This window comes from Myripristis murdjan, chromosome 21, assembly GCF_902150065.1.
Source record: "Myripristis murdjan chromosome 21, fMyrMur1.1, whole genome shotgun sequence".
In the NCBI taxonomy this organism is placed as follows: Eukaryota; Metazoa; Chordata; class Actinopteri; order Holocentriformes; family Holocentridae; genus Myripristis; species Myripristis murdjan.
This window is the reverse complement of record NC_044000.1, coordinates 26,172,618-26,194,020: the sequence shown is the minus strand read 5'-3', so window position 1 is coordinate 26,194,020 and position 21,403 is coordinate 26,172,618. Positions and strand designations below refer to the sequence as shown.

Below are 21,403 nucleotides of genomic sequence, written 5' to 3'. Positions count from 1 at the left end.
TGTGTGTGTGTGTGTGTGTTGCTCACACAGGACGCCTCTCGCTGCCTCTCTGGATGATCAGGCTGCTTCTCCCAGCAAAGGTGAGCAACATTTTCCAGGTGTGTGTGTGTTCAGATATGTTAGCATGTGTGCGCACGTCCACACGTTTCACAACCCTGCCACTCTCTTCTGTAATGTGTGTGTGTGTGTGTGTGTGTGTGTGTGTGTGTTGCAGGGGTGCACAGGAACGGCTGCAGCTTTGAAGATGACCTTTCACTTGGAGCTGAAGGTCAGCGCTAACACACACACACACAAACACACACACACACACACACACGTTTAAACTTGGCCATCAGATATTTTGGTGTTTGGTGTTTATTGGTTAGTCAGAGGCAGTGCAGCTCTCTGATTGGCTGAAAGCCTCAGTCCTGTTGCTTCATGAAGGAAAATAAACTCTGTGGAAAAATCACATGCATGACCGTGTGTGTGTGTGTGTGTGTGTGTGTGTGTGTGTGTGTGTGTGTGTGTGTGTGTGTGTGTGTGTGTGTGTGTGTGTGTGTGCGCGTGCGTGCATGTGACTGAATACCTGAGCGCTCATCATTCAACTGAGCAGCTGCTGTGAATAGAGCAATAATGTGCTGATTTGATGACAAGCAGCTGCGTGTGTGTATGTCTGTGAGTGTGTGTGTGAGTGTGTGTGTGTGTGTGTGTGTGTGTGTGTTGACAATAGGCTGTGATGAGTTTGTGTTGTAGCGTTGTGTTGCTGTGTGTAGGAATGCTGTTTTTAGTCGTGGAATTTGAGGCTGAATAGACAGTAATGAGCTGATGTCACAGGTGCTGTGTGTGTGTGTGTGTGTGTGTGTGTGTGAGACAGAGTGTGTGTTTTGCTCAGTGGAATCTGCTCAGCTACAGCAGGCTTGGATAAACTGTTTCGGCTTAAGCCCCGCCCACAGGAAGTGATCGACATCCAAAAACATCTCAGCTGAAAATGTGGAACCCGGAAATCTGTATCTGAGTGTGTGCACACAGAAGAGTGTGTCCACCTGCAGGGGGCGCCGCGGAGACTAAACAGAGTCAGCAGAACAGAAGCTCAGCTCTCTCCAAACAGAGTTTCTGGAGGAAATACTGGAGAAAACTTCAGCGTCTTCTTCTTTAAAATCAGAAAAAGAGAGTGTAATGTTTAATGTTTCACAAAAAACTGGTCGTGTAAGTAGCGAATTCACAAATATTTCCTTATTTTAGCTGGCTAACGTTAGCTGCCTAAAAGTAAACACTGTTGAGCTTGGATTTGAACCCGGGTCACCTGACTGAAGGTCATGTTGATTTACCCCTCAGCCGCCTCATCAGCTTCCCGGTGCAGAGTTTCATTCTCTTACCGCGGTTGAATCGAGATCTCGGGATTCCTGAAGACGTCTCTCCTCCTCAGCTCTGGCGGTCCGGCGGGACGTCCCAGCTGTCTCACCTGTGGTCACGTTCTCCAGGTCAATGAAACCACTGGATCCTTAGGTTCACTTCACTTCACTTCACTTCATTAATTGTCCCAAAAAGGGCGATTTGCTTTGCAGCAGACTTTGAAAGGACAAAAACACACCAAACACACAGCGCACAATTAGCAACAGGTGGCAGGTAGCAAGCACCGGCTCACCACAGTGGTACATTTCATGAAGGCACCATTCACATTAAAGTGCATAACAGGTACCGGTAAAATAAATAAGCTAAAGCGTAACTTGAATACCAACAGATAAACTAGGCAGGAGTATTGCATCTTCAAATATACACCTCAGCCCGTTGAACATCAGACAAAAACACAAGGAAACAACAGGTTGGACTGGTGCAAATACAAACAGCAGCACAGAGCGTCGCCTTCTCCTCTCTGCAGCGTTTAAAGCCCGGATGGAAGCACAACGGAGAACCTGTACCGGTTTTTAATGGCCGGGGGGACAGCTAGACAAAGGCCTTAAGGAAGCAGCTTATACTCTGAGCTGATGGGAGTCATCCATACGAATGGACTTGGCCTTCTTGAGCACCTGTGTTTTAAAGATGTCGCCATTAAAGTTCACCCCAGCAACTTTAGTAGCAACTCTCACAATCCTCCCGAGGGAGTTCCTGTCTTTGTCACAGAGGTTCCCATACCAACAGATGATGGAGAAGGAAATGACAGACTCAGTAACGGCAGCATAAAACATTTTCATCAAAGTCCTATCAATCTGGAGTTTGGCAAGCTTTCTCAGGCAAAAAAGGCGTTGCTGACCTTTTTTGCACAGCAGTTTGCTCAGTGCTCCTTCCTGTTGTGTCGACTGTGGTCAGTGTTGGTGGAGTCACCTGAGCGAAGGTTGTAAGGGTCTTCCAGGAGTGACTGGTGCTTGTTGGGGATGGGGGTCCCGGGCTGATCAGAGGTTTGTTTTCCTTGATGGCTGGAAAGTTCAGTCATACCATCATCTGACCAGAGTTCTTCTTCCGTCCATTTGGGGAGTCTCCAGCATGCCTTTTGGCGACTCCTTCCTCCAGGTGTTCGCTCCCTCCTGCCCTCCTCGCTCCGCCGTGTAGCGACGCCTGAAGCCTCCAGCACAACAAGGCCCTGAACCAGCAGCTGGACTCTGCTCCTCTGTGGTTCCTTGCTGGAGGAGCGAGCCACCAAACTCCATTCGACCTGCAGAGTCCCTCTCAGTCTGTAAGAGGAGGCTAAAAACCAGGTCTTCAGAGAACACCTGCTCACCTAACTGACTGTAAAAAAATAAATATATATATATATATATATATATATATATATATATATATATATATATATACAGTACAGGCCAAAAGTTTGGACACACCTTCTCATTCAATGTGTTTTCTTTATTTTCATGACTATTTACATTGTAGATTCTAACTGAAGGCATCAAAACTATGAATGAACACATGTGGAGTTATGTACTTAACAAAAAAAGGTGAAATAACTGAAAACATGTTTTATATTCTAGTTCTTCAAAATAGCCACCCTTTGCTCTGATTACTGCTTTGCACACTCTTGGCATTCTCTCGATGAGCTTCAAGAGGTAGTCACCTGAAATGGTTTTCCAACAGTCTTGAAGGAGTTCCCAGAGGTGTTTAGCACTTGTTGGCCCCTTTGCCTTCACTCTGCGGTCCAGCTCACCCCAAACCATCTGGATTGGGTTCAGGTCCGGTGACTGTGGAGGCCAGGTCATCTGCCGCAGCACTCCATCACTCTCCTTCTTGGTCAAATAGCCCTTACACAGCCTGGAGGTGTGTTTGGGGTCATTGTCCTGTTGAAAAATAAATGATCGTCCAACTAAGTGCAAACCGGATGGGATGGCATGTCGCTGCAGGATGCTGTGGTAGCCATGCTGGTTCAGTGTGCCTTCAATTTTGAATAAATCCCCAACAGTGTCACCAGCAAAACACCCCCACACCATCACACCTCCTCCTCCATGCTTCACAGTGGGAACCAGGCATGTGGAATCCATCCGTTCACCTTTTCTGCGTCTCACAAAGACACAGCGGTTGGAACCAAAGATCTCAAATTTGGACTCATCAGATCAAAGCACAGATTTCCACTGGTCTAATGTCCATTCCTTGTGTTTCTTGGCCCAAACAAATCTCTTCTGCTTGTTGCCTCTCCTTAGCAGTGGTTTCCTAGCAGCTATTTGACCATGCAGGCCTGATTGGCGCAGTCTCCTCTTAACAGTTGTTCTAGAGATGGGTCTGCTGCTAGAACTCTGTGTGGCATTTATCTGGTCTCTGATCTGAGCTGCTGTTAACTTGCGATTTCTGAGGCTGGTGACTCGGATGAACTTGTCCTCAGAAGCAGAGGTGACTCTTGGTCTTCCTTTCCTGGTTCGGTCCTCATGTGTGCCAGTTTCGTTGTAGCGCTTGATGGTTTTTGCGACTCCACTTGGGGACACATTTAAAGTTTTTGCAATTTTCCGGACTGACTGACCTTCATTTCTTAAAGTAATGATGGCCACTGGTTTTTCTTTAGTTAGCTGATTGGTTCTTGCCATAATATGAATTTTAACAGTTGTCCAATAGGGCTGTCGACTGTGTAGTAACCTGACTTCTGCACAACACAACTGATGGTCCCAACCCCATTGACAAAGCAAGAAATTCCACTAATTAACCCTGATAAGGCACACCTGTGAAGTGAAAACCATTTCAGGTGACTACCTCTTGAAGCTCATCGAGAGAATGCCAAGAGTGTGCAAAGCAGTAATCAGAGCAAAGGGTGGCTATTTTGAAGAAACTAGAATATAAAACATGTTTTCAGTTATTTCACCTTTTTTTGTTAAGTACATAACTCCACATGTGTTCATTCATAGTTTTGATGCCTTCAGTGAGAATCTACAATGTAAATAGTCATGAAAATAAAGAAAATACGTTGAATGAGAAGGTGTGTCCAAACTTTTGGCCTGTACTGTATATATATATGTATGCCTCTCTGCTGTCCTCCTTCCTCTCTGCTCGGCCTTGTAGCTCCTCAGTCCTCTGGACCAGAACCAGAGCTTCATGGCTCTTCATGTCCTTGCTCTCTTTCAAGTGGATCTTCACTTGTTGGTGTTTAAAAATCTCACATGTCCGTCGGTTTGCATCACAAAGCGTCTGCCAAATGTGAAGTGTAATTGTAAGCAGTGGCTGTTTTCTGGCCAGTTTTCCATGAAGCCCAGCTCTTTGCAGGGCAGGGCTCCAGGAGTATCTGGGTTAGGGTTGTTGCCTCTCTGATCGATGCCCTCCTCGCCCGGTCCGTCAGTTTTGGTGGGCGGCCCTCTCTTCATGTCTGGAGAGCTCCCTGGTCTCCATGATGCGGTTCGCCCGGTGCTGATGCAGCCTCCGGGGCCGCTCCCATCAGGTGCAGGTACATACTGAGATCATGTGACCGATCATGTGACAGGTAGACTGTTTATGTCATGTGACCTCTGAAGGTCAGGGCTTCATCACAGAGGGGGTGAATACATATGCACACACACCACTTCTCAGGTTTTTTTTTTTTTTTATACAATTATTTTAACATTTGTTAGTTCACTCCACCACTTTGGACTATTTTGTCGTAGGTCCATCACGTAAAATCCAAATAAAAAAACATTTAAATTCCAGGTTGTAATGCAATAAAATAGGAGAAATGCCAAAGGGTTTGAATACATTTGCAAGCCACTGTACAACTGAACTGCTCAGACTGGAAGTCAGCCAAACAAATGCTGACAAAATGAACCGTCGCCTGTAGATCTGTTGAGTAATGTTCTAACAGAAATGAATTGGGTTTCCATTCAGGTTCTGTGTGTTCTGCGGGAACGTGAGCAGTGTAATCCTGCAGATCTGATCCTGAATGCAGTTCAGCTGTTAAATCCCCCGGCAGCAGGAAGGAAGTCACTCAGGGAATTAAAGTGTTTAGTGAGAGTGACTTTAAGTTCACTTTAATGTGTGTGAACGGGCTGCAAGTGAATTAGTGAATTAGTGTGAGTCATCGTCATGGCGACTCCGCTAATCTCCTGTCAGTCTGAAGAAGAAGAAGAAGAACTCAGCGAAAGTCAACTGAGTGGGAGAGAGAGAGAGGGAAAGAGGGAGGGCGAGTTACAGGCCTGAACAGGTTCGACACTCCATAGAAAAACCACACACACACACACACACACACACACACACACACACACACACACACTGCAGCGCTGTGCCATTTGGTTCGATGTAAAGTCTGATAGCTGACTCTTCTGGTGAATTTCTGCCAGAAGTTTAGTTTGATTCATCTGATTCCCAGTTTTAAAGGAGCATTTCACTGGTTTTACAAGTTCCTCCACATTTTCCACGTCAACAAATCATTTATCAGATCCTGCAGGAGCTACCGATTTCACCACACATATTCAAAATATGAGTTTGTGGTTGAAGCAGCCGCCTTATAATGTTCTGCTTCTGCGGCGAACAAAGTCCTCAACACTCAGAAACCACACAGCTGATAACTGGCTGTGGAAAGCAAAACGTTTCCCCGCTTAGACATCAGATATTTTGGTGGAGCTCCGGCGGAGGAGGAAGAGGGAGCATTTCAGTTTGAAAAAGTCCTGAAAACACAACAGTGCTGCTGCTTTTAGGAAAACTCATGTGGAGGACTTTATTCCGCTGATGGAAAACTGGAGTGAAGAAAGTGTGAAGGCTCTGAAAGTTCATGTTCATATCGTAGTGGAATGAATGGAAACCAGCGGCTGGAGGAAAGGGAGGAGGAGTGATGTGGCAGCTCTGAAATCCCACTGCTCGCTTTGGGAGGAGATCAGAGGAACATTCTGGAGAGAAAACTCTGAACATGCAGAGGAACTGGGACGGGGCTTCAGATCTGCAGGAGAGGAATTCCTTCTGCACTTAAATGGATCATGAATCTTTAGTGGAACAAAAGGAAACACCACGCCCCCTCCCACCCCCCACCCGTCTGTCTCACCGTCATGTCTTCTGCTTGAAATCTAAATAAAATGTACATCACATGCTTAACAGCAGTGTGTATTTATGTTTGTCTCTGCAGCAAACCACCTTCAGTCCAGCGGCGGCAAAACCGAGTCCTGGTGAGTACCAAGCTCTTCTCTCACTCCCTGTGAACACACGAGGCTGCAGCCTGCTCACACACACCTTCCTCCGTGTGTGTGTGTGTGTGTGTGTGTGTGTGTGTGTGTGTGTGTGTGTGTGTGTGTGTGTGTGCAGTTACACGCTGCCGGTGGAACAGAAGCGGACTCAGTATAAGGAGCGAGGCAGGAGTATGAACTCCACCGGCTCGGGGAAGAGCAGCACGGTGTCCAGGTGAGTCCAGGCTCAGGTGCTGTTTGCTGTGGCTGCAGGTGAGAGGGACGCTGGCCAGGTGAGTCACGGTCAGGTGACCCTCAGAGGAGTCCCACCAGCCGCTGTCCATAGGTGTGTGTGTGTGCTGGAAACAGCATGAACATGAAAGAATATTCCAACGTTTTGGGAAAAATCCCCGTTCCCTGTCTTCCCCAGGCTGACATCAGAGGTTGGACACCATTTCCACCTCTGGACATCCAGTGGTTCATTTCCTATGGGTAGCATTTCCTGTTAGCTTAGCGTAAAGACTTAAAGTCTATGGGAGTGGTTAGCCTGGCTCCTTCCAGCTGACTCACACAGGGGATCACGTGGATCTGAAATACACGACTTGGCCCAGCTAACCACTCCCATAGACTTCAAGTCTTTATGCTAAGCTAACAGGAAATGCTACATCTGGTCTCAGTCTGGGATGTTGTGACAGCCTGTTGTTATTTCCCGCTGCACCTGTCTGCTGGGTCTCTGCTGCATGTGTCTCTTCTGCGTGATGTGATTCTACGTTCTCTGTTGTTTTTCATGAGTCAACATGCAGCTGCTCACTGATTGGTTAGATAGGCTGACACACCTGGGCAGAGCAGCGCTGAGCGAGACAGTGGGTGTACTGTCCCTTTAAAGCGTGGTCCTTTACAGAGGGAGCAGCAGGGAGCAGTTTGGCGGGACGGGGCATTCACGAGGTGAAACAACAAACCCCTCAGCCCCGTCCTGGCCCTTTCATCTGTAATCGAATCAGTTCCTTTCAGAATAAAATGTCCTGCTGCTTGTTTTTCCCAGATAGAAATAGAACAAACAGCTGAACTCCAAACTGCAACTATGTGTGTGTGTGTGTGTGTGTGTGTGTGTGTGTGTGTGTGTTTCATGGTCATGTTCTGCACGCTCTGTTTAAAGGTTAAATGTTGCGTCTTTTTGTTTTTTGTCAGATTGAGCCTGTGTGCTCCGTCTTTAACGGTGTAATCAGATTAACCAATCACAGAGCTCGTTATGGAAGCATATCTTTAATTTCATTTTTCTTTGTGCGTCACGCGCCGCGCTCACTCCAGCGACACACACCGGCTCTGCCGACACGTGGTGTGTGTGTGCGCCACCGCCACGGCTCGTGTCAACAGGCTCGCGCTCCGCCGCCAGGTGAAATCACCTGCAGTGCACCATGGGATTGATAACAGCATCCGGGCTGCATGATGACAGAACAACGTCTCTGTGTTTTAATTGGACGTGTTCTGTTTGTTTTCGTAACCATGGCGATGGTCACCTAGTCACCTAGTTTTACCTGCAGATGTCAACACCTGAGCTCAGATCAGACCACAGTCCACAGACGCTGACCTCCCACAATATGGGATTAATGAACGTCTCTCTGCCTGTCTGTCTCTCCTGTCTGTCTCTCTCCTGTCTGCCTGCTTGCCTATCTGCCTGCCTGTCTGTCTCTCCTGTCTATCTGCCTGCCTGTCTGTCTCTCCTGTCTGTCTGCCTGCCTGTCTGTCTGTCTCTCTGCCTGTCTGTCTGTCTCCTGTCTCTCTGCCTGCCTGCTTGTATGTCTCTCTCCTGTCTGTCTGCCTGCCTGTCTGTCTCTCTCCTTTCTCTCTGCCTGCCTGTCTCTCTGCCTGCCTGCCTGCCTGCCTGTCTGTCTCTCTGCCTGTCTGTCTGTCTGTCTCCTGTCTGTCTGCCTGCCTGTCTGTCTCTCTGCCTGTCTGTCTGTCTCTCTGCCTGTCTGTCTGTCTGTCTCCTGTCTGTCTGCCTGCCTGTCTGTCTCTCTCCTTTCTCTCTGCCTGCCTGTCTTTCTGTCTGTCTCTCTGCCTACCTGCCTGTCTCTCTGCCTGTCTGTCTGTCTGTCTCCTGTCTGTCTGCCTGCCTGTCTGTCTCTCTCCTTTCTCTCTGCCTGCCTGTCTGTCTGTCTCTCTGCCTGCCTGTCTGCCTGCCTGCCTGCCTGTCTGTCTCTCAGTGTGTCGGAGCTCTTGGATCTGTACGAGGAGGATCCTGAGGAGATTCTCTATAATTTGGGTTTTGGTCGTGAGGAACCCGACTTGTCCTCCAAGGTTCCGTCTCGGTTCTTCTGCGGCTCGTCTGGAGCGCGAGGCATCGACATCAAGGTGAGACCACCGTACCACTACTGCACTACCTCTACTGCTACTACTGCTACTGCTACTGCTACTGCTACTACTGCTGCTACTAATGCAGTACCTCTACTACTACTACTACTACTACTGCTACTACCACTACTGCTACTACTACTGCACTACCTCTACTACTACTACTGCTACTGCTACTGCTACTACTGCACTACCTCTACTACTACTACTACTACTGCTACTGCTACTGCTACTACTGCTGCTACTAATGCAGTACCTCTACTACTACTACTACTACTACTGCTACTACCACTACTGCTACTACTACTGCACTACCTCTACTACTACTACTGCTACTGCTACTAGTACTACTGCTATTACTACTGCACTACCTCTCCTACTACTACTACTACTGCTACTACTACTACTGCTACTGCTACTACTGCAGTACTTCTACTAATACTACTACTACTACTACTACTACTACCGCTGTACCTCTGCTACTACTACTGCTACTACTACTGCTTCTGCTACTACTACTACTGCAGTACCTCTACTACTACTACTGCTACTGCTACTACTACTACTGCTATTACTACTGCACTACCTCTCCTACTACTACTACTGCTGCTACTGCTACTACTACTACTACTGCTGTACCTCTGCTAATACTAATGCTGCTATTACTACTACTACTACTGCAGTACCTCTACTAATACTACTGCTGCTACAACTACTATTACTACTGCATTACTTCTCCTACTACTACTACTACTACTACTACTACTGCAGTATCAGTACTACTGTTACTACTACTACTGCTACTACTGTTACTACTGCGTGTACTGCTGTAGTATTAGTACTGCAGTATCAGTACTGTGAGAGTCTGTAGTACTGCAGTATCAGTACTGTGAGTATGAGTGATGTCACTGAGCTGCTGCTCACCTACAGGTTTACCTGGGAGCTCAGCTGCAGCGCATGGAGCTGGAGAACCCCAACTACGCTCTGACCAGTACGTACCACACAGCAGTACTCACCGTGTACTGCTGACATACTCCTGCTGTACTCCCTCTGTACTCCCTCTGTACTCCCTCTGTACTCCCGCTGTACTCCTGCTGTACTCCCTCTGTACTCCCTCTGTACTCCCTCTGTACTCCCGCTGTACTCCTGCTGTACTACTTATATACTGTATTATATACAATATACTACATATAGTGTGTATATACTGCAGACTGTACTGTACTCCTGCTGTACTCCTGTGCTTCTCATTCTCACTCTAGTGTGTACTACTACACACTGCACTGTCAGTACTCACTGCAGTACTGCATTCAGCTCACCAAACACAGCACACACTCATCAGCTGTGTGTGTGTGTGTGTGTGTGTGTGTGTGGTCGTGTGTCCATGTGTTTCCACGCAGGTGATGCTTTTCGTCTGCTGTGTATGTGTGTGTGTGTGTGTGTGTGTGTGTGTGTGTGTGTGTGTGCGCGCGTGCATGCGTGTGTGTGTGTGTGTGTGTGTGTGTGTGTGTGTGCGTGTGTGTGTGCGTGTGTGTGTGTGTGTGTGTGTGTTCTGTTCCCAGCTCTGTGGCTGATCTGAGGCTCTTTCAGCTCTTTTAGCTGCTCTGCCAAACTGTCCGCACACAACCAGCCAGGACAAAGAGCTGCTTGTCCCAGGCAGGGCACACACACACACACACACACACACTCACACACACACGGGAGCAGACCTGAACCAAACTGTCGTCACTAAAAGATCGATTTATCTGTGGATGTTAAAAAATAAACCTCACATGGTTTTGGCGTTGGGAAGCGGCAGCGTGTCGCTCCTCTTCACCTTTAATATTTCGGCTTTTCTCTCCAAACTGTTTCCATTTGGTTCAGACGCTGCAGCTGCTGGTCAGCTACAGTACAAATTAAACTGGGGCCCCCCGGAGGACCCTCAGGGGCCCCACTCTGAAAACCCCTGAGTTAAAAGACTGAAAAGAATAAAAGACAGAAGAGGAAGAACGATGAAGCAGAGTGTGTGTGTTTGTGTGTGGGCGTGTGTGTGTGTGTGTGTGTGTGTGTGTGTGTGTGTGTGTGTGTGTGTCTGCCCTGCTGCTCTCCTCGTCAGGAAGCATCTGAACACACAGCAGTTTGTATTTGTGACGCTCAGACGTACAAGCCGACCTGAAGGCATCAGGCCGAACTGAGCGACTTTAAAAAAATAGCATCTTCACACACCAAGGTGACAGTTTTTCAGAGACACAAAGGGAATGTCCTTCCTTAACCATTTGAAAGGGACGTTCACTTTGTTTCTTTAAAAACATGGTAACAGGTGATGAGCAGTTAAAAAGAACAAAGAAAACAGTTGGGGGGGGATACAAAAAAATTTGCATAAAAAAACATAATTAACACACCAAAAGACAAAGACAAGAAACTGGGATTTTTTTTTCAGCCTGACTCAGACCCTCTGTGTGTGTGTGTGTGTTTGTGTGTGTGTGTGTGTGTGTGTGTGTATTTGTCTCGTGTTGGAACGTGAACGTCGATGTTCCGTCAGCTGTTCTCTGTAAACGACTGAAAACAAAAACAAAAATTACACAAAGAACAAAAATAGACATGAATCTAAAACAGTTTTTTATGCTGATTTGTTTTTTTCCGTACCCGAGAGGTTCAGGAAACTTGTGTGGGTCCTGGCGGCACGCTCTGCCTGTGGTTGCAATGTGTCCGACGGCGTTTGAACGCCACGCGGTCGCAGAACAAATCAGTGTCAGCGGTGAGGAGGCAGTTTGAGGTGAACTGCCCCTTTAAACACAGCCGGCTCTGTTTGTGGTTCCTGGAGGCTTTTCCAGAACATTCTCATCCCATTCCACTGGTTCCCTAGATCCCATGCGTGTGTGTGTGTGTGTGTGTGTGTGAGTGTGTGTGTGTGTGTGTGTGTGTGTGTGTGTGTGGCATGTTGTTGTTTCTTATGTAAGCTCTGTTCTCTCGCTGAAAAAAAAGTTTCTCCTGGGATGGAGAGCGAGAGAGAATACGTGTCGTTTTCTCATATTCCACACTTCCTGTTTTAGAATCCTCCGAATTACAATTAATGCTGAGTCAGCACTTGACAGGAAACACACACACACACACACACACACACACACACACACACACACACACACACACACACACCATCCAGTTCCATACAGCCTGGGAATGTGTGGCAGGTTTTCTGTCATGCTCTGCTTATTATTTTTCATTAGTTGTGTTCAGAGGAATCAGACACACACACACACACACACACACACACACACATACAGAGCCATAAATCCAGATTAGTTAGAAAAGGTTGGATTTTGTGAGGGAAGTGTGAGCCTTCGGTTCTTTTTAACCCTTTGAAACCCGAGCAGAGTCTTTTGTTTAAAAAAAAAAGAAAAAAGAAATAGCCATTTGTAAAAAGTTACAAGAAAATGATCTGATGATTGGCAATTAAAAATAGAAAAAAAAAGAAAAAAAAACTAGGAAAAAAATGTTCAGGCAACCATGACAATAATAATAATAATAATAATAATGATAATAATGATGAAAAAACAAAATCTTACAGGAAAACATAATTTTTTCATGTCTTTTGGGTCATTTTGAAGTGATTCGCTTGGGTATTAAAGGGTTAAATGTTTGTGATGAAACTCGATGCAGCGTCACTGCGACCGCACAAATACTTCCTGCCTGCTCCTGATTGGCCGATGCGCCACACCAACATGGCTGCTCGGCCTCTGTGATGTCTGATGTGTTTGTGAGAACCTGCGAGGCCGAGATGAACCTGCAGCTGCTGAATGTGTCTTCGTTTCAGATCCTCGGCGGTTCCTTTAAACGTTTCCAGAGGCGGCGACTCGGAGCCGGATGCTGCTCATTTGCATAAAGTAGCCTAGACCTGCAGCCTGTCCACGGTTAGATTATGAACGACGCCGCAGTTTTCTTTGTTCTGTCTCGGGACGGGACTTCCTGGTTCTGTGAACACAGAGCTGACCCGCTCGAGTCTTTTATTTTGAAAACAACAACCAGACACATCAACAGTATCACTGCAACAAACAGATTCACCGACATAACACTTCATATTCATGTGTAATGAGCATCAGTTACAGTAATAAAGCTCTTATTAAGCCCTTATAAGACACTTACCAACATTAATAAGAGTTAATGAGTGTCAGTAACTAATAAATAAGTAATTAAGTTTAATAAGACACTTATCAACATGAATAAGTGTTAATAGTAGCATAATAAAGATGCTTATTGTGAGATTATAAGACATTTATACAGACTTATAAGAAACTAGTCAACAGTTTACAGACTGTTTATGTACATTAATAAAAGCCTTGTATGTTTATTATTTATTAAAGCATTACAAACACATTCACTGGGTTTAACCAAACCGTTATGTCGTGAATCTTCACCAAGCCTTTTTTGTTGCGTTAAAAAAAAAAAAGAAAGAAAAAAAAACTTGATTGTTCATCAATTAACAGTTCACTCTGTGTTTATTAACGGCTAACAAAGTCTTTGTTTGCAGTCACTGGATATGAAGAACAGTATTTTTTCATTGTTAAAAGATAAAATACAGCACAAGTGTAGCGGGATGGGACTTCCTGGCTGTGTGAACAGAGCTGGGGTGGGCGGGGGCTATTTGCAAATATATAACTGTGAATTTTTAATGAGGGCAAGATTTAAAGTTACAACTGAGACACTGAGGGATGTTTGAGATTATTTTTAGGGCATACGAAAAGACTCGGGACTTTGATCCTGTTTCCTGTTGAGGTGTTATTGTTGTTGTTACTATTATTGTTATTATCACTGTTGCTGTTGTTTCCTTATTTGTCTATTTATTTTTACCCCCCAGTTCCTCATTAAATTGTATTTTTCCTCTTAGCATGCTGTTGGTGTCAATGGTAATGTTTTTTTTTTTTTTTTTAATTGCCTCGCCTGGTTCTGTATCAGTAAGGAACCACAGGAACCCAGGGAACAGGTGTGTGTCGGGAGGCGAGGCTTAAACTCAGTGAACGTGACAAGACTGAGTGTTCACGAGGCATTTTCTATTTCCCATGCAGCTTCTTTACAAGTTTTTAACCATTAAATTGGTTTTGGATGGACTGAACATAAGAGTGAGAAGTGAAGATGTGGATTACGCTGCACGAGCAGACTGAGACCTCAAAACACATTTTCACTGCTTCGTTATCTTCAGGGGTTTAATCAGTGTACGAGGGTCGTTGCAGGGGGGTGATATTCAGAGAGAAAAACTCATTTTCAATATTTTAGGAGAAAAAAAAACGCACAAATGTATGAGCCCAGAGTAAATAAGCGACTGGAGGAGGACTTTCTAGCAAACATGAGGACGGAGTTTGACGTCCAGGTGACCTGAGGGTTTGCAGGTCAGCAGGAGGTCAGGAGGAGGTCAGGGGTCAGAGCAGGCAGCAGGAGCAGCAGGAACAGAGAAGAAGAGAGCAGCAGGCCGGGCGGCTGCAGCCTCGGTGACGTGAGCAGCAGTACAGGAGACAGAGCGGACAGTTTCATAACAGACTGACAGAACTTATTTAGACACGGAGGGACGAATAAGGAAGGAAGGAAAGTATGCAAGTCATCATCCTGTTAGAGAGAAGACTGACAGCCCACTTACACAAACCAGCCTCTGACATCACACACCGCACAGAAAAATACCCAAGTTACAGAGTCCTGCAGCCTCGTGCTCGCCATTCAAAGCTTGTTTTGCTTCAACAAGGTAGAAGAATCAATGAGATAATGCCTCTTGTCAGTGTCAGTGGATGTGATGTAGCAGGGCGGCCCCCCCATCCCACCGCTGTTTCCCTGCATCCTGAAGCCTCACACCTCAGCAGAAACTAATCCTGCACCGCAGCACCTCAGAATTAACAGATTATCCAGCCTCTGGTTTCTCAATTTCATCTTCACAGTTCAAATCATGTTTTTCCTCCAACGAGGGTTAGGGTTAGGGTAACTCAATCACCTCACCTTTTATCAACATTTAGAGCAAATATCTTCCTGAACTGCAAATAATCTGCATGTCAACGAGTCAAACGTGAAACTGCACTGGAAACAAGTGGGATTATCTCATCCCACTGTCAGATTTTTGACCATGTTTGAAGAAAAACAAGATTTGAACACTGAAGAGGAGATGAAATGGAGCTGGGGGGAGGGGGCGGGGGGGTCGGAGTGGAATTCTCAAGATAGAGTTCTTAAAGAGTTGGAGGAGGGGTTTTTTTTGCAGTGCAGCTCATCCCCATCCTGAAGCTCTTCACGCTGTTTTATCTCGGTTGTTCTCCTGACTACAGACTCTGCTCTGTTAACATCAAACACTCCACATCCAAACAGAAAATGTCCAAACTGGCCTGCATCCAAAACTCTCTTCTCTTGGAAAAAAAGTGAAGAAGCTTTTCTCTCAGAGGCTTCAGAGGAAAAGTTCCACTGAAGTGTTCGCTTTCTCTGCAGTGAGGACAGGCTTTTTTTAATTTTCTAAGTTTTATATGAATGTTATATGCTGATGCAACTTTTAGTCTGGAGCCACTAAAAAGAGGCTTTTAACTTTTTTCTCAGGTTTCTGTGCTGATTTAGTTCAGTTTATTTGACAAATCAGTTGAAAACTTATGTAGGTTTTTTTTTTTTTTTTTTTTGTGGTGATTTTAACAGATGTGGAGAGTTTCATGTCCATCAGATTTGTCACCTGAAACTGACTTTGGGATTTTTGCTGAAGGAACCACGGCTGCCTGAAATAGCCCCGCCCACTTCACGACTCTGCGTCTTTAGCATCTTCTTCCTGTGTCTCTGTCCGCAGGTCGTTTCCGTCAGATCGAGGTGCTGACGTCAGTCGCTAACGAGTTCTTCCAGCTGTACAGCCAGGTGTCCGGTAACCCCATCCAACGCATCAGGTCCAAGGACCAAGGTAAAACCACGGCGACCACTCCAAGTCTACCGTCCTACTGGCACGACTTGGTAGAGACTAAGATGTGAATGTGTGTTTTCACGGTACATGCATGTGCTGTCAGCCGTTAGCATCAGGCTATATTGTTAATTGGAGAATGAATGCATCTCTTCTCTTCCTCCTGTTGTTCTGGTTCACAGCAGGAGGAGGGGGAGGAGGAGGAGGTGAAGGGGAGGTGACACCCTCTCCTCTGAAGAGGAACAACTCGGCTTTAAACGCCGCCAAGATCCTCAAGAAAACGATCACCAAACACAACCTGCTGGCTGGTGCCGCAGAGTCACCCGAGGCTCACACGCAGTCCGCTGGCCTCTCGCAGGATAACGGGCACACCGACTCTGAACACACTCGTGCTAACGGTCACCACGTGCCGGACGCTGCCCTGGAACAAGACAGGTGCAGCACCGGCCCTGACCAGCAGGGGGAGTCGGCCGTCCAGAAGGCACTACGCAAAAAAGACAGCTGCTTCCTAGCGACTGTTACTGAGGAAACCAACGGCGACGGAGAGGCAGACAGGCTGGCACAAGACAGGTACCGCAGGACAGACGAGTACATCAAAGAGGACAAATACAGCAAGAGGTTCAACTCTGTTCTCAGAGCTCTGTTACTTTACGTAAATTCAGTAAGCCAGAATGCTTTGTACATGTGTAGCATTGTTACTATGACAAGAAAATCCACCCCTTTCATAAACGACACAGAAGAAAACCTTCACTAACTCGGCCATTCAAACACAGAACCGCAGGCCTGCATCATCACATCAACCAGAGGATGACAAAACCCCCGTCCCACCTGCTGCCCACCTGCAGCTCAGGTGATCCAAGAACAGGCAGACATAAAAATACAGGCAGAAAGTACCCAAGATGCACTGAAGATGGATCGTGGTCTGTTTGCCCCAAACTATGTCCAGAGTAGAGTTCTCAGAGTTTGGGAAGTAGGGTTCTTAAAGTACAGTTTGTAAAGTTCATAAAGTAGAGTTCGCAAAGTTTGTAAAGTTAGTTTGTAAAGTAGAGTTCTTAAAGAGTTCTCAAAGTAGAGTTCTCAAAGTGGAGTTTTTAAATATTTCTCAAAGTAGAGTTCTTGGGGTAGAGTTCTTAAAGAGTTCTTGGAGTTGAGGTTTTAAAGTAGAGATGTTACAGAGTTCTTAAAGAGTTCTCAGAGTTATCAAAGTAGAGTTCTTAAATAGTTCTCAAAGTAGAGTTCTCAGAGTTCATAAAGAGTTCTCGGAGTTGAGATTTTAAAGTAGAGATGTTAAAGAGTTCTTAAAGAGTTTTCAAAGTAGAGTTCTTAAGTAAAATACTTAAAAGAGTTCTCAAAGTAAACCCAACAGGATTGCCGGGACTCTATTTTTAAAACTCTATTCTGAGTTGCATCCAAACGTTCAAACACTACGGATCTACCTCATCAAATCACCCAGAACATGTTAAAAATAGTTTTTGAAAAAGATCTAATGACAGTTCTGCACACCGTAACGTTGCTTAATCTGTTGCTTAAATAAATAAAATTATTATTATTATTAATTGGTAGAATAAAAGTTTTTTATTTTTTCCAAAAATGCTGATGGAAGTAGCCCAAGTCAACTATTTCACTTTTTGTGGACTTGATGTGGCTAGAAAATGGATGGATGGATCAGTGGAAACTTTACTGATTCTTATTAAAATAAACCCAAACTACTCATTGTGGCCTAATTTTACAAAAACACTGCTTGCTATCATTTTGAAACCATTGAATAACTAACCACCTGGTCCTCTAACAGCTCTGGACGGAGCAGCGTCAGGCCAGCTGCCAACGGGGAGGATCCTGCAGGGTCAGCTGACCTTAGACCAGCCAATCAGACTATAGAGGAGAGAGTGCAGGTGGTTGGACAGGAGGAAGTGAAGAATCTGACCTCCACTCCAGAGAAACCTCCTCCCCTCGCTCTGGTCCCACCCCAGCTGGCCCAGCTCCGCTCAGAGACCACTGACTCCTTTGACATGGAGGAGGTACAATACATTCTACTGGGTTCTCCAAGGTTCTCCAGGGTTCTCTTGATTGAACACGGCTATTATCCTTGTTTGGGCGGGAAGTATAATGATATTATTAGTTTATCAGCATAGTCACATCTGACCTCCTAGTTCTCAGCCTGGGGTCAATAAATTTGATTGTTCTTAATTGTGTTTTTTAATTATAAGGAGTGTTATAATAGTAGACCTGTGCTGTTCTGTTGTTGAGTCCTGTCTGTGGTCTCAAGCCTTTAGGGATTCAGTGTCTTGCTCTATGACTCTGGCTCTGTGAACGCTTGACCGGCTGTTTCTTCATTTGAGAATGAGATTTCAGAGAGAATGTACAGGCCTGACTCCTGCTGTGACCATACCATAGAAACAGAACTGGGTAGAAGTGGCATGGGTGTTTCGTTCATAGCAAGTCGATGTCTTTCCGGATGGCTGCCATTGCCCAGACAACAGCTGTAGTGTTCAGTGATGTCACAGCGTTGAGTTTGTTTATGTTGACGAAGGCAGCGAGCTGAAGATCCAGGCTGAGCTGACAGAAAACAAATGAGTCTCGTGTTTTTATCAACAAAACAAGAGCAGGGACACCTGCATAACACACCTCACTTTGTTCTGGAGATATTGGTCAAAATGTGAATCCTGACCTTTGGGGCAACCTTGGCCCTGATCATCTCATCCCTCACTCATCACCAGACCCTTTATCAAGTTTCATCCAAATCAAGCAGTTGTTAACTTATCTCAATAACACAAAAACAACCAACCTCCATCCACCTTCAGAGGCGGAGGTAAAAAAGAAAAGTGTTGTGAGAGTAGTTGAGGATTATCTAGTTTTTCTTTAATTTGTCACTTCATTAATTACAGTCTGACAACCACAGCGACATCATCTGGTCAAAATAAAAAATTTTGTGTCTTGGTTCAGATGTACTTCATTTAATTTAATTTTTTCATGATGAAAGTGTCAATGATGTTATTCAGTCGGTTCCGCAGACATTGCTGCCAGGCGGCCCAGTATCAACCTTAAAATCCCTGACACAGTGCTAGTTCTCCCCGGTTCCATTGCTAAGGACCATACCTGCTGAAGTGTCCTAAAGCAAGACGATGAACCTCTACCTGTTCCAGGTGAACTGGCTGCACGGTGCCCAGAGGGACGAAAGAGAACAAATTTAGCATGTCCATATAAAGCCCTGGGTAGTGGTGTGTCTCAGTGGGTACAGAGATCATATCATAACTGGAAGGTTTCAGGTTTGATTCCAGCAGCAGCCGTTTGTCCAGTTTAAGTGACACTTCACCCATAATGGATTATATTTGTATCCAGTCCTCGCCGTGTGCTGCCTCCAGTCAGAAGGTTTTACTCACAGTTCATCATGGTAAAATTGTATTCCAGAAATGCCAGCCATCAGTTTTAAAAAGCTCCCACTCGTCTTGCTGTACGGTCCAAGTCTCTGGTATCCAGTCGTATGATCAGCAGTTTAGAAACAGAGTTTTGCTGTGAAGACTTAGATTTTACAGCAGGACAAATGTGAGCTCTTTAAACTGAACTATTCACAGAGTTTTACAGAATGATAAAATTACAGACCCAGGATCTCCACTGGATCAGAGATGGCTGGCATTTTTGGAATAGGAGTCGGGGATTGAAGGCAGCACACAGTCAGCACTGGACACAGAGGCATTATGGGTGAAGGATCGCTTTGAAGTGCCCCTGAGCAAGATGCCGAACCTGTTTTTCATGTGTTTGTGTTTGTCTGTTTGTGGGGTTTTTTTTCACAATTTTTCTTTCTTTTGTTCAGGTTCAGAGTAATGATGATGAAGTTCTACCACTCAAAGCTTCCAGAGCCAATGGTGAGTTTACCTTCACCACTGACCCCTTAACCTCTGACACTTTCACCTTTGACCTTTAGCTGTGACACAGTTTGCCTGGAGGCAGAACGGACTTTAACTTAGATCAGGGGTGGAGAACCTTTTTCCTATCAAGGGCCATCATTTCAATTACAACATCCTTTGAGGGCCTTACAAATTATGTAATTAGTATTTGTTGTAATATTTGTATTAATATTTTAATATTCATAATAGATTTTTAACTGTTGAATTAACATGCTTTTTATTGGTCAAACTTCACACTAACCTTACTGCGATGGCTGGAACTGCTTGTCTTTGGTGAGGCATCTGATATCAGATGATAGTGATGATGATGCAGCTGGGTTTCCAGGTTTGGGTCAGTCCATCTGAACTGAGTCTTTGCAAAAGTCAGTTTTAGTTGTAGGTTGAGGTTTCTGTCCTGAAGCCAGTGCCTCCTGTGTGTGGTTGGTTTGTTGATGAGTCCGTCCAGCCCTCGGTGGTACGGCATTCAGGTTAAAGCTTTGGGTTAAAGGTGACGAGTTTGTGGTTGTGAGAGTCAGGCGTTGTGTTTTAGGGACTGAGTTTGAGGCCTTGTCCTAAAGCTCTTGAACCCGGTATAAACTGGTGGGTTCAAGACGGTGAGTTTAAGGCTTTGGGTTTATGGTAGTGGGTTCTGGCGATGGGTTAAGGCTGATTTATGTTTGTGATCAGAATAGAGCTCCAGAGCCATGCCATGAACCTCGCAATATTTACAAGAACACAAGGCAGCGCTATGGAGGCGATATTGGACAAACAGATGATGATTGGTTGATGTGCTGTACAAACTGTGACTGGCCTGCTATTTACAGACACCGTGAACGCAATGTGGAGCATAAATCAGCCTTTAAACACACTGGACTTAAGGTGTTGGGTTTGAGGTTATGGGTACCAGGCAGGAGATACGCTCACATTGGCTTCAAGGTTTCATGCTGTTGGGTTTAACAGGCTAGTAAATGCACACTGCTTTATTCCTGCCTCTTGAGACGCCGAGGTTTCAAAAGATCCCAGACATGAGCTGCTGAATTCCAGGGAACTGTGTCTAACATTATGCACAAAACATGTAGATCCTTTCTATGTGATGTGATTCTGCAGCCATAAAACAACGGCATGTTGGTGTGAATATTTCCCTCAGTATCAGTGTGATGGAGCTTCAGTGAAGCTGCAGCCATAAGGGGACACTAAAGGGAAAGGCTCAGTTTAAAGGGTTCAACTCATTGCCTTAAACTTATAAATCTAAACTTACAGCCTGAACTTTAAACCCCAACACGTTCCACTGGCAGCGCTGAGCCCTGTTCCCTCCAGCTGTTCTTGATGTCCTGGCTTCTGATCTCCATTAGTGTATTAAACTCTATTAGGTCAAACCTAATTAGATGTCTTGATAGATTCTATTAGATCAAACCCCAAATAGACCTCAGCAGGTTCTATTAAAGATCTGTTGGGTCAAACGTTACGTAAACCGGTCCTGTGACCGACGGCGACCGCCATGCAGCTGTTCATTAATCATAGATCATGTTGGGTTTTATTTGTTTCCTTATCTTATTTTTATTGAAGTATGTTGTTTTTATTTTTATTTTACCTTATTTATTTTATTTTAATTTATTTGATCTTTATTTATTATGCTATGTTATTGTTTTAGATTTTTTTGGCATGCTTAGCTGATGGAAACATAGCAGACAGGGTTCTGCTGAGAAACAAAGTTTGCTCTCAGATGCACGTTCCCTGTAATGTAGTTCTATCATGATCCTGTGCTGCCCCCTGCT

At 45.3% G+C, this 21,403-nt stretch overlaps 1 protein-coding gene across 3 annotated transcripts in view; it reads left to right on the top strand.

Moving 5' to 3' along the window:
- Positions 1-21,403, top strand: part of itprid2 (ITPR interacting domain containing 2) — a 47,918-nt gene that overhangs the window by 15,646 nt on the left and 10,869 nt on the right. For all 3 annotated transcript variants that reach the window (XM_030080505.1, XM_030080507.1, XM_030080506.1), the window contains exons 5-14: positions 31-80; positions 215-268; positions 6,476-6,515; positions 6,652-6,747; positions 8,717-8,864; positions 9,795-9,855; positions 15,640-15,747; positions 15,927-16,314; positions 17,537-17,762; positions 19,556-19,607. In XM_030080505.1, the coding sequence (XP_029936365.1) occupies positions 31-80; positions 215-268; positions 6,476-6,515; positions 6,652-6,747; positions 8,717-8,864; positions 9,795-9,855; positions 15,640-15,747; positions 15,927-16,314; positions 17,537-17,762; positions 19,556-19,607 (1,223 nt within the window). The remainder of the gene's footprint in view (positions 1-30; positions 81-214; positions 269-6,475; positions 6,516-6,651; positions 6,748-8,716; positions 8,865-9,794; positions 9,856-15,639; positions 15,748-15,926; positions 16,315-17,536; positions 17,763-19,555; positions 19,608-21,403) is intronic.